Raw genomic sequence first — 13,739 nt, 5'->3', positions numbered from 1 at the left:
AGTCAGCCTTTGTGAAATCATTCCTGCTGTGTGACAAATAACTTCTCAGAGCTTGCAATTATAAAATGCTTTTGTACAATCGGAGAAGCTGAATTGTCATGTTATACAAGCTTTTTGTTTGCCTTGAGTAATTTTATAACAAAGCAAAGAAAAGGGAGAGATCGTGCTGATCACTAAATAGACTTTATTTAACCTGTAGCTGTCCTCTAACAACAGGTGCAACTGCAATTCTATAGATATAAAATATGGTGCATTATACTATTTGTTATAATTCAGTGACTTCATATAATACAAAATTAAAGGAGCTCTTAACCAGAAATCTCTTATTTTGTAGGTTGTGTAGATCTGTTTTGTTTACAATTGCAGGGTAGTTCAGAAAGTGCCTGTTATCTCTCAAAATATTTTTTTCTGACTAGTTAAAATTTATATGCATGTTTTAATTTGCTACTTCTAAATATTTATGTCTTTCTCTACTCACTAATACATCTTCAGTTCCCAGACAGTGGATTATATTCATCAATGGTGGCCAACATTTCCTTTTTGCACAAAATGTGTGCAAGTGATATTGGCAGATGTCCCACCTCTTATGTAACAGATACCTACATGTTATTGTCAACAAAAATGATTTTCTAAAGTCTATGGGAGGCATTTACTAAAGACAGGGCACATAGCAGGTTGTTGCCTCTGCCGTTGCCTACCTTGTGATTCTGAAGGATGTGTAAGTAAGGGGACAGTTGGATGCTCCATATGAATACAACTCCAATGCAGGCTGTGTAGTAGTTATGGGGCTATCTGTGGGTTTCTGCTCCAAAATGGAACACAGACACTTGTGGCAATTTGTTAAGGGAGGAAAGCAGGGCACAAGGTACAAAAACTGGCACATTGTGCCGTTGCGCCCGGCTTTCTTGGTGCCTACTATTGTGGTGCTAAATAATTAAATGTTAAGCTATAGGTATCAGTACTGTATTGCTTTTTCCTTGTCACAACATTTGACTTAATATTGAATAAAATTACTTTGTAGCTGCTGTTTTTCTTTTCAACAGTAATAAAAATGTAGTTGCAGTTTGGCATTTGACCGCAGACTGATCTGTTTTGGGCATAACTCCTGCCATTTTGCAAAAGCTAGAATGACACTTGTAAATGTTCTTCTAATGACAAACAGTTTCATTTTTTATTTTAACATTTTTCTGTGCAAGAAACAAAAAAGAAATCATCACTTGAACACTTGCATACTTGCATATATCAATAAATTAATTAAAAAAAGTAATTTTCAGATGGCTAAATGCAGCTAATTGTGAGTTTTTATATTTTGACAACAAAATATAGAATTAAGCATTAAGCTCTAAACTCACATTTTGATAAATCTGCCCCTTTAAGTACAATAGACCTTTGAGTTGGGGGGATGGAGCAACCCGGAAAGTGTACTTCCATAAACTGGTTGGTTATACCTTTTACACACCTGTTTGCATGAAAAAAAAGTTAATTAAATGTTTCTGCAAACAGATACACAATAGGTTAACATATGTCTACATGACAAAATAAGTGTAAGGACAAGATAGGATCTGAACTAGAATAAGAGTGTCTGGCCACATGATGGAGCTTACACACTTGTTGGTTCATAGGGGTTTAAACGCTTGTTTGGGTTATGGCACACAGTTGTAAAGGATTAGTGGATCTGAAACATGTTGGTCTCATTACTAGGGTGGCAACAGACCTGTAACTAAAGCCCAGAGCTTAAGGGCAGATTCTTAGAAAGACGGGTAGGGCTCTGGTGTAATTGGTTGATGGGAAAGGCAAGGAGTGCATAATAATTAATTTTGTGTTTTTTCACTGCAAAAAAATCCACTTTTTCTGTTTGTACTTACATATTTGCCCCTAGGGCTATGTGAATGATCCATAATTCATTAAAAAAGCTAATGTAAAATTAATTGTTTCTTTAAAGATTATTTGTATCTCTGTAGCCGATAATCACCTTGGCAGTACTTCTGTAAGAATGCTAAATAGCTCATTATGCAGTTGAGGTAGCATTCCTGTGTACATTGCTCTTACTTTAATCAGTGTTGATTTCTAAGAAAACAAAGTGAATTTTTTTTATGCTTATTATACATACACTTATACATATATTTGCTTACTAAGAGCAGAAAAAGCAGAGCCAAAACAAAAAGTTTTCATAGTGGAAATATTTCTGCTTTAGTAATAACCACTGTTTGTATTGTTGATCTGGGGATTTTCATTAGAAATTGTGATGATTCTCTTCAAAATAACATTTTAATCCCTGCATTATTTATAAATGTAATTTTGGCTTCTAGATAAACATGAGGTTTCAGCTCTGACAGAATGGTATTAGCAAACATCTAGTGGTGCCTTGGATTTTTCTCACTAATCTTAGAGGTTTGAGGCCTGGTCACATAAATTCAGTGGTCACTTTTGTGTCACATGTAAAACATGTAAAAATATACTTTCCTAGTAGTATTCTCGCACACTTGTTAGAACCTGTATTATTTTCTGTCAGGTGATCTCTGTGGGAGCACACAGACCATCACAAAATGGTGACTTAAGATAAAAGATGTAAAAGGACAATATTTACTGAGGTATATTTGCCAATTTGGTAAGATTCTTTAATAGGTCACTTATTATGATATGCATTATCTGTTGGTTGTGTTCATTCTTACGGTATAGTTTTTCCTTGGGTTCTTAAAGGGGAACTATCATTCTACAAGAACCATTTGTTTTTGTCTCTTAGGTGACCATCAGCATATTATGAGTCTGATACTCATGGGAAGTAGCATATTAAGCATTTATATTCATACATAATAATATTCATACATAATACAGTAATTGGCCTTGAAGGACTTTTGGTGGTGAACTCTATTTGCCATATATTGTAGCTTTCCTGACAACCCTTTACCCTGAGGAATGTATAATTTTTTCAGGAACAAACTGCAATAAGTCATTAAAAATGATAGTAAAAGAGATGGTCCAAGAATATAGCCTTTAGGTATTCTACTTACAAAACAGGTCCAGTAAGAACATATGATAGAACTATAAACTGTATCCTTAGTCAGTTTTCTATCAGCTTAAAGGAATACTGTCATGGGAAGATGTTTTCAAAACACATCAGTTAATAGAACTTCTCCAGCAGAATCCTGCATTTAAATCCGTTTTTCAAAAGCACAAACAGATTCTTTATATATATATATATATATATATATATATATATATATATATTTAATTTTTTTTTAATTTTGAAATTTCACATGGGGCTAGCCATATTTTTAATTTCCCAGTACCACAGCTCTGTGACCTGTTCTCTGATAAACTTCAGTCACACTTTACTGCTGCACTGCAAGTTGTAGTGATATCTCCCCTTTCTCCTCCCTCCTCCCCCCCCCCCCCCCCCCCCCGCAGCCGATCAGCAGAACAATGGGAAGGTAGCAAAATAGCAGCTCCCAGTAGATATCCGAATAGCACTCAATAGTAAGAAATCCAAGTCCGGCTTGCGATTCCTACAGTTACATGGGAGTAGGAGAAACAATAGGTTACCTGAAAGCAGTTCTAATGTGTAGCGCTGGCTCCTTCTGAAAGTTTAGGCACAATGCACTGAGATGGCTGTCTACACACCAATATTACATACAAAAAAAATACATTTGTTGGTTCAAGAATACATTTTTAAAGGTAGAGTGAATTGTTTTCTATGTAAACAGTGTAATTTAGAAATAAAAAATATACCATAAAAATAATGACAGAATCCCTTTAAGATTTAATAGTCCTTTATGTTTTAGACTGGGACAAGATGTTATAGGAGATTTTTTCATGTTGTATATAGTTAAATTAAAATGTGTTACTTTCCACCCCTTGCAATTAGTAGCCATTTAAAAGTATATTAGTTTATAGTGAATGATTTCTTGAAATCCATCAGCTTTTTTTGAGTACATTTACACAGCCAACTTAATTTAATATATAAACTTGAGGCTTGTTTCATGCAGAGCATCATATTCTAAAGATCACGGTCATACAGTATATTAAGTACAATCATTATCTTTCAATATTTGCTTTAAAATTGTATGCAAGGTCAGAATGCTTCATTTCTTCTGTTTCCAACAGCCCAGAGATTGCTAATAGTTTAATGAGCTTAGCTAAAGATTGCCAGGCCCCAATCTCAAGGACTCAACAGAGCAGGTTTTTAAGAAATCCTCTCATAGGGACCGGTGGATTAATTAACGGATGAGTCATTATGATTCATAATATTGGAAAATCCAGAAAGTTTATATTGCTGGGTGTCCTTGACAGTCAGGAATCCCTGAGCTAAAAAATGTATTATACCGACATTTTAAATTTGGTTTTCAGAAAAAAATGGAGGCATTAACAATTTGTGAGACTACTATGTATGGCATAGATAAAACTGTGGAAAATAGAAATTATGTAATATGATAAAATGCCACAAGCTTCCAACTCTTGTGGTGCCCAGCAAATAGCTATCATACCCGGACTGGGATTCAAAATAGGCCCTGGCATTTGTGTACACAAAGGACTAAACAAACCCCCCTTTAGCCCAATTAAAAGTGACTTTGGCATTTTACAGCAGCCCCTCTGGATTTTTGCCAGAATCTTCATTTTGCTAGTCCGTGCCAGATATTTTAGTTTTTGGGTGTGGGGTTATTGACAAAACTGTGTAAGAAAGAAAACATGCCCTGGGGTGCTTGTATGTAAATTCCGTGCTGACTATAGAGGGAGGAGACGGCGTAGTTATGGGGGGAAGGGGGGGGGGGCGGCTCGGACTGAAGGGTCTGCTTCTATATAGTCTAAAACTGTAGTGTTTTTCCTCTCCAGCCTGAGAGCTAGGAGGCAGGGAGCAAGCGTGTAGGGCTTGTGGTGGGGGCCAATGCTGATTAGTTCCTCCACTGCTTGAATTTACCCTCTAAAACAGAAAAGCTGATTGATCAGTTACCTTGCTTTGCATAGGGTAATTATCTAAACCAGAATATTCTACAGGATGAGTTCTTAGTTCATACACAACCAGGGGGTAGGCAGGGTAGCCACATGACTAGGGCACAGTCGTTGGTGGTAGAGTTTAAGCAAATTTGGAGACCAGCCAACCAGAAGCAAGCCAACGAGGGACACAAAAAGAGGGGGTACTGCGGTTGAGGTGGGTGGTAGAGAGATCTTGGTGGTGGTGAAGGGCTGTGTGTGGAATAGGGACCTAAAACTTGTTGCTGAATTCCTATCCTTGTTTCAAACAGTGTATAGGTTCATCTTACAGATTAGAGGCTCCGTCACATCAAGAATTACAAATCAGAAACGTTCACTCTGGAGAACCAAATCAACCAAATGAAATTCTTTATTGCTTTATACCAACATGTTTCAGATCCACTAATCCTTCATCAGGTGGTTTTACAACTGTGTGCCATAACCCAAACAAGCGTTTAAACCCCTATGAACCAACAAGTGTGTAAGCTCCATCATGTGGCCAGACTCATAGAAGTACATACATCAAATTGCTCTTACAGAGCACTGCCATCTACTGGTATACTCCAATACTGCATCAGAATCAGTTAATCTCAAAATCACTGTAATGTAATTGTATCATAGGTACATAATGTGCATTTAATAGCATTAAATTAAGTGATCAAAAAAAGCAGGTACCCGTCTCCTACCCACTCATAAAGTCCATATAAGATTACAAAACTCAACTTTTCCAGAATGAAGAAAAGGTTAGTCATTTATAAAAAAAACACTTAATGCATCGTTCAAGCCAAATGGTTGTAAAGTGTCGAGCTTATATATCCATGTGCTATATTATCAGTATTTTATTCCCTTTCAAAGGATGTGTAACATACCGCCTTTAATAATAGAGTTGTATGTTCCAATGATACTATTACATTACAATGATTTTGTGATGAACTGATTTTAGTGCATTATCGAATTAGGCCAGTAGATGGCAGTGCTCTGTAAGAGTAATATAATGTATGTACTGGCCACATGATGAAGCTTACACACTTGTTGGGTTATGGCACACTGTTGTAAAAGTACCTGATGAAGGATCAGTGGATCCGAAACATGTTGTGCGGTATAAAACAATAAAGAATTAGACTTGATTGATTTGGTTCTCAGGAGTGCACTTTTCTGGTGTGGAAGAGGGAACCTAGCAGGGGTTGTTGGTGCGAGGAGTGGGTTCAAGTAGGTGTCAGTGGCAAGCTGGCAGGGCACCCAGCCAAGTAGTTTTCTCTTGGGTGGCAATATTTAGCCTGGCTCTGCAAGTTACAAATGACGCCCTTTGAGGTGCATAGTTGTTATAAGATGTTTGAGTCTCCACAAGACAGAATCAAAATATAATGAGTATAATGAATACAATAAATATAAATGAATATAATGCACAATCAAATGGGCACAACCTAAAAAATTAGGTTGTGCCCAAGCGCTGCCACATTATTATGACATGCCCTATATTGGAAAAACTCATATGGAACCCAGACTGACTATTTCAAATGATATACATCACTAAGGTATATTTTAGCTCAAGTACATTTGGATGTTTGTCAGTGAGCTAAATGGTTGCCATGGCAACATGTTGGCTCCCGTTCAGTCTTGTCAGGACCTAAACTTCTGTATTTATTTGATGTGAGAGTTCGTATAAAATATAATGTTATACAAAAAAGTAAATTGTAGTGCTAAAAAATGTGATTCTGAATGAATATAGAAAGACATCAGATAATGGAAGCCATTATCCACAGGGATGTTTCTGCCCCCACTGCTGGCCCTCCCCCACCAATTGCTTTACCTTTTTGCGCTTTTTCAGGGTTGGAGGGGCTGCCTAGTTAGTGCAGTAAGTGCAATTTACTTTCTGCCCTAGAAGTGCCAACAGTTCTTAAAGTTACCAGAAGTGGCTTTTTGTTTTCCCTGAAAACACGTGGGACCTTGATGCCTGAGGCAAGTTTCTCAACTTGCCTTATGGGAGGAGTGGCCATTATTATTGAAAAATCCCTTAGCCCCTTGCAAAATCACAGGTGACCCATGATGTGTACAAATTGAGGATCACCTGTGGTACAAAAAAAAAAGAAAAACATAGTTGTCGAATTTGTGTGCACCATGGGTCACCATTAGTCCCCCTACAGAGTAAGCAGACCAGTTAGTCTGTAGGTACGCTATTGCCCTTAGCCAGAAAACTCTGAAATACAGGAATGTCATTTGCCATATTAATACAGTACCTTGTACTTGATTATAGCTAGACTTGCTAAATCCACATTGAAGGCAAGACAATCCTGTTGGTTTATATTTATTGTTTTTAATAGATTTTCTGTAAACCCATTAATAGCCTTAGTTGATATGTCCTGGTGAGGGGCATAAAAATGTCAGTATCATATAGGATTAAATTATGTGAGAAGTGAAGAGGTGCAGAATGTGTGCCTCCCTGGGATATTATTGCCGGACATCACGGCTGTTACCATAGGCATACCATTATCCATGCATTTAAATGTAAAGAGTTTAGGGAAGTTTGTGTGTTTAGTGTCCCCCAGTTCTTCCTGAGGGCACTGCAGTGGTTATTGTGCCTTCTGTGCCATAGCTATACATGTTCTATAGCAACCATTTTCATAATAAATCTCCATTTTGTTTTCGACTTCTGTTTATTTACAATATATATCATTCCAAATGTAGTTTTATTATAGTATAAATTAATCTTAAAAGGCATAGTTAACCCAAAGCTTATGCTCTTGTATGTGCAGGTTTCCTTGATATTATAATTGAATTAAATGGCTTCTTTTCTTGTACAATAAAGGAATTCGGCAGATTACACTGTTGGCACCACATTCAGAGTGCCCTGTGCTTTCATACCGAAGTGCATTAAACAGCAGGCCAGGTTAAAATGATTAAACTGTAAGATATAAAAAGGAAATAAAAACAGCTATACTTTGGCTGCAGTTCTGAATGTTAACATCTCTGCATTTGATCACAACTGACCAAACAGACCTTGTTATGTTTTTCTGAAATGCTCTTCACAATGTGTAATTGAAAACAGTTTTTTTGTTGAATAAAGGGCTCTCTAAACACTTAGCTAGCATCTGGAACCCCATGCTTTTCTACATTATGCATACCTGTGTATAGGCAACTTGCAGATTTGTCTCTGATCAACAACATAATGTTCTGAACATACTAGTTTTTTCACCTTTTTATTGTTGATTCTAAATTTTAATTAGCGTGTATTGTCATGTGACCAAGTATAACTATACAACAGGACACAATGCATTGCAGTTTATAGCAAGTGTACTATCAGACAACAAAGTCCTTGCATAAAACATAATATGATTTATTTACATTACTATTATATGCAATTTTTTCCAGGTTTGGAAGAGATCTGGTGCCTGGTTTTACAAAGGTCTGCCTAAATACATCTTACCTATGAAATTCTCAAATAAAACTGGTGAACTGCACTTGAGACCCCTACAACCTGACCATCCAACCCAAGAAGCAAAGAATTCATCTAATCGGACATACACGTGGGCTAAAGGAAAAGGTTAGATACCTACTAGAATTTACTTAGCTTTTTATTTTTAACAATATAGAAGCATATTCGTGAAATAGATCTTTGTATTTAGTGTATTTTTCATTTCTGATTTACTTTGAGTTTTTACATAAGAATATGATAATGAAGTAAGCACTTCGAGGTCTCACTGGTTGCCAATTCATTTTTTAATAAAATAGAACTTCTTATAGCGTCAGTACATCTTAGATTTTTTCAGTAGGTTCAGTAAAATAAATAAAGCATATTCCTTTTTGAAGCATATCTCACCATTGTTGTGTGTTGTTAATTAAAGGGATACTGCCTCAGGGAAACTTTTTTTTTTTTTTTTGTTTAAATGCCTCGGTTAACAGTAGTCATCAGAATTCTATACTGAAATTTGTTTTTCAAAAGCGCAAGTAAGATTTTTTCATAATTAATTTTACATGAGCCAGGGGGGCTGTCATGCGACGATTGCACCGCAGGACCGAGCTCCAAGCAGCAGGTGCAATTGCCTTGCGTCTGCTGCTTGGTCCTATTTCCTCCTTCCCCCTCAGCGCCGCCTCCCACTGGCTTCCTGCAGCACGAGGCCCAGGACCAGGTACCGAGGACCAGGCAAGCTTCAGGACAGGTAAGGGTGATTGTTTTTGCATTTACACACACTTACACACTCTTATACTTTTTTTCATTTTACCACTTTATTTTTAGCTTCTTTTCCCTAAAAACTGTTTATTTTGACAGCGTGACTATTGGATCTGATATTCCGACCACTTATTACACTGTTGTGTGACTTATTTTGTTGTTTTTTTGGTTCATTGCATTTTTTATCCCTGTATGTTCCTGATCTGTTTTTAGCATAGCTTTGCCATGTGTAACTTTGGGGTAAAAAAAAAACTTTACCTATTTTGAATTGATCAGAATGTGTACTTTCCAAAACTATATGGTTTTCTGAGTTTTTCTGTATAGTTATGGGGTCTTACGGCACATAATACGCTGTCAGGGGGCTCTGTATGCAGACGCTGAGTTGGCAGGTGAGAAATCCATATGCGCTATTTTCATTTTGTGGTCATTATATACCACAGACTTTGGTATATCTATGTATATTGGGCATCAAACTGTTCAGTAGACCTTAGGTGTTCCTATTTGGGGTGATTTGCCTTTATCTGCAAGAAATTGTGAGAGATAAATGCGGCAAATTGCAACATTTTTATGCGATTTTCTGAAATGCCATAAAAATCGGCAAACTTAGGAAAGCTTCGTGGCTTGTAACTTTGGAGTAAAAAGAAATGTGTACCCATTATGGATTTGGGGGAATGTGTACTTTAGAGAAATATGTGGATTTCTGGGGTGAGTGTACATTTTTGTAGCATTATTCCACATAAAGGATGTAAATGTGTTGATTTTGCAGGAGCTGAAATGACACCCCCATATGATCTATCATTTCTATGTTCCCATTGTGGCCCCTACATGCCACATACTTCCAAAAATATATGACCTTCTGGAGTGTGCATGTATCACCTCTGGGAGAAGAAGGGGATCTTTTGCTCACAGGTACCCCGGGCTGGTGCAGTTTTCAGCTAACGGGAGCACCAGCCTGGGGTATCAGGTAAGTAATTACAATCACTGGAGGGTGCCTAACATATTTATGGTTGTGCCCCTGTGGAAACCTGAGTAAGTATTTATATCCCACACAAAGCAAGTAGAATTAACTACAGTAGTTGTTTTATGGTTTCACTGTTCTATCTATATGGCACAGTGCTGTCACTTTTGCTGAATGATGCATGCTGTGTGTGTCTCTTGCTAGCAGTGGATTAGGCTTGTTCAGGGGTTAAGATGCTACTGTGTTAACTGCGGGCAGCAGTTACTTCTACCATTTGGGTGACAGTAATTGATGGTATCTGTGCCAGCCATCATTTAAACAAAGCTGTGAAGGATCATCGACTATAAAATATAGTTAGCATGTCCAACACAAAGTGCAAATCGTTTTGTGTCTGTTTATTTTTGTTTGGTAGAAAATGTTGTCTCAAGTATAATAATGTTAACTCTGTTCCATTTATGAAGATGATCAATGTTTTTATTTGCCGCTCTGAATTATGTTGTGAAAATGTGAATGCCCCAGTAGTGGTGATTATTGCCGTATATCATTTACAGTATTGGTCGGCTTCCAGAGAAAATATAGTTGTAGCTCAGCCAAAGAAAAGTTAACCTGCTTCCTTCTTATTTATTGAGTTTGGTTAGCTGAGATTTAATTATTTCTCCCACTGACGGCTGCACTGCAGCTGCTGTTTTATGGGCAAAATTAAATGAAAGTTAGTTCTGGTCGTGCACGGTGACAGCTTTTCCTTATAATGTAAATCGTCTGCCAGCAGGAAGTAGACATAGAATAATTACAGGAACACAAACACACTTAATTGGTGATCCATCTTTTATAGAAAATAAACATTATTTTGGGGAACACATTTTGCCTACCTGTTTTCTCTTATCTATTCTGATTTGCTGAATGCATGGTATATGCATGGAGTATATATATATATATATATAAAAGTCCAAAATGGGAAGCACACCAATAAAAGTTACTATACCTTGGTGCTAGAGCCAGGGAATCTTTAAATCGAAAAAATGTCAGCACTCTTAGGATTTTCACATGAAGTCTCAATAAACCATCAAGGCTATTATAATGCAAACGGTGAGTCTTTATTACCAACGTTTCAGTCCGCACTTGGGACTTTTCGTTAAATATTTCTTTCTTCAGGCTAAATCAGTGATAGAGCTAGTTTCTGTTTCATGCACAATATGATTTCTGTGTTTATGATCAATTAAAGAGACATTTTCTGGCATCTGTAGGACAACATGTAAATCAGGTTGGTATCACTGCCAAGTGTTTCTACTATTCAATTAAATAATGATTGCATGTTTCCAGCAGCAGTGATTTTCCTGCTTTTGAGAGGTAGTTGAGTTATCACAGTAAAAAGATTAGGATAACTAGTAATCAAATGCAACTTTTGGATTAATAGTATGAGGTTAGGGGTTATAATATTTATTTTAAACAAAGGTATTGATAGATTCTACTTTAACCGATGAGACTAAAGTAAGGATTTTGTTTTCCATCTGACAAAATCCCCTTGATCAACAGCCCTGAATAAACTGAGTTGCTGGACTGATAATTGAAATCTGATAATGATGCACCTACTATATATTTAAAAATGGAACTGGCTGTTCTGTGTATTGGTTATGACTGACTTTTAATACTGCAAATAGGCTGTTTAATAGCATTGTTTTGCAGTTTTCCAGTTATTGCTAAACTACATACTGAATGTAGTGAGAATGCCATTACTACTTTGTATCCAAAAACAAAGTGCCACCTGTAGCTTCTTTGTTTCCCAATTAATAACAAGGCAGTGACTGGCATCTCACACAACTCATTATGACCATGCACTAAGCAGGACGTGAGTAACATTTAGCAAGTAGGTTTTTCTTTCTGTATCATTTTAAAATTCCTGTCACACATTAGTCTGAGTGGGAGTGCGCAAGCAGAGATTTGCATTTCAGTTTCCTGGCTGCAATGAAAAAAGCTGGATTTTACAGTACACTGGCTAAACTTTCAAAGTCTTTGCAATTGGCCGTTTTAAAGGGATCTGGAAGAAAATAATCTAGTGCAGCTTCAACAAGCAAGCAAGACATGAATTAATGTACAGGTATCGGACCCCTTATCCAGAAACCCATTATCTAAAGTTTCGAATTACGGAAAGGTTATCTCCCATAGACTCAATTTTAATGCCCATTTAACCCCTTTCCGAGTTTGAATTAGCATATGCTAATTTATGCTAATTAGGAGTCGGATTCAGTTCGACCAGGACCGCAGATCCGGCCAAAACCGAATCTTTAGAAAAACGCCTGGATTCGGTGCATCTCTAGTAATAATAAAACCGTACCTTGTTCTTGATCTCAACTAAGATATAATTAATCCTTATTGGAGCCAAAACTACTAGTGGTCTTAATTACTGTCTAAATAATTTTTTTAGCAAACGTAAGGTAGGAGATCCAAATTACGGAACGATCTCATATCCGGAAAACCCCAGGTCCCAAGCATTCTGGATAACGGGTCCCATACCTGTAGCTGGCTTCTTTTAATCTAAAGTTACTATGGGGAAGTTAGCTACAAAACATAAAAATGAAATGTGCTTAATAAAACTCTTGCTGACACATTTCTTTTCCTAGCGACATAATGATCTATGTGTTATGTTCACTATGAACTGGTGAAGTATGCTCCATCCGTAGATCAGAAAGAAGGATCTCCTTTGTTTTTCATTAAAGGGATTCTGTCATGATTTTTATGGTGTACTTTTTATTTCTAAATATAGACTGTTTACATAGCAAATAATTTTATTAAATTAAGTTTATTAAATGGCAAATTATTACAATTAGTACAAATACTGCTCAATTATCTTATGGTTGTGCAGCGATAGCTAGGCTCCAAGAATGGTTTATGTACTAGGAGTGAGGCTACAGTTAAATCATCCTTGAGGGTAGAGGAGCAGGCACTTGGCCTGGAGCACAAATACTGTAGATGAATGGCCACACATATGGATGCTGCTAGCAGAACATTTATTTAGGGTTCTGGCTGTTCACATACATTCAACGGTACAGTACATAACAGCATTCAGTTTCACAGGGCAACACATACAGGCTTACACAATAATGCAATATGATTTCTCAACCACAGACTGATCTCTTACATCCTTTTCAACTCCTTGTTGGGGAGTGGGCTACCCATGCTAAATAGCATGTCTATTAAGCCGATCTGTTAGCAAAAGTCCCAAACTGGGTGTGGTTCCCTGCTTATATACTTTCTGCCCTCTGTTTCTCTAGTGGCTGGACTCTAAACTACACTTGTCACCCTACACACCCTCTAGTGGCTGGAAGACTCTTACACCCAATTTTCCCAAACTTGCAACACCCTGCCACCTAGTGGCCTAACTGCAAAAGACATGGTACAATAACTAAAACCTTTGCTGGGGAATTAGCAATCACTCGGGCACCCACATGCGTTTGCAGCATAGCTTAAATCAGAGTGAGAAGTTGTATTTTGTTGATGTTGTTGAGTACCTGTAATTTAAATCCTGGATTAAATGGTGCTGTGGTCAATAAAACAACAAAAAACTAAAAAATAAATTTTCTACTGGTGCTTTGTCTTTCACCTGTATGCCTCAAACTGACAATTTAGGGGAAATGTATTTGTTAGTCA

The 13,739-nt window shown here is 37.1% G+C and overlaps 1 protein-coding gene across 10 annotated transcripts in view; it reads left to right on the top strand.

Annotated features, from left to right (window-relative positions):
• The window catches only part of rph3al (rabphilin 3A like (without C2 domains)), a 130,251-nt gene that overhangs the window by 80,234 nt on the left and 36,278 nt on the right, over nucleotides 1–13,739 (top strand). For all 10 annotated transcript variants that reach the window (XM_012956834.3, XM_012956836.3, XM_012956835.3 and 7 more), the window contains 1 exon segment: nucleotides 8,338–8,509. In XM_012956834.3, coding sequence (XP_012812288.1) covers nucleotides 8,338–8,509 — 172 coding nt within the window.

Source organism: Xenopus tropicalis, chromosome 2 (assembly GCF_000004195.4).
Source record: "Xenopus tropicalis strain Nigerian chromosome 2, UCB_Xtro_10.0, whole genome shotgun sequence".
NCBI classification, from domain to species: Eukaryota; Metazoa; Chordata; class Amphibia; order Anura; family Pipidae; genus Xenopus; species Xenopus tropicalis.
This window is presented reverse-complemented; position numbering and strand designations above follow the sequence as displayed.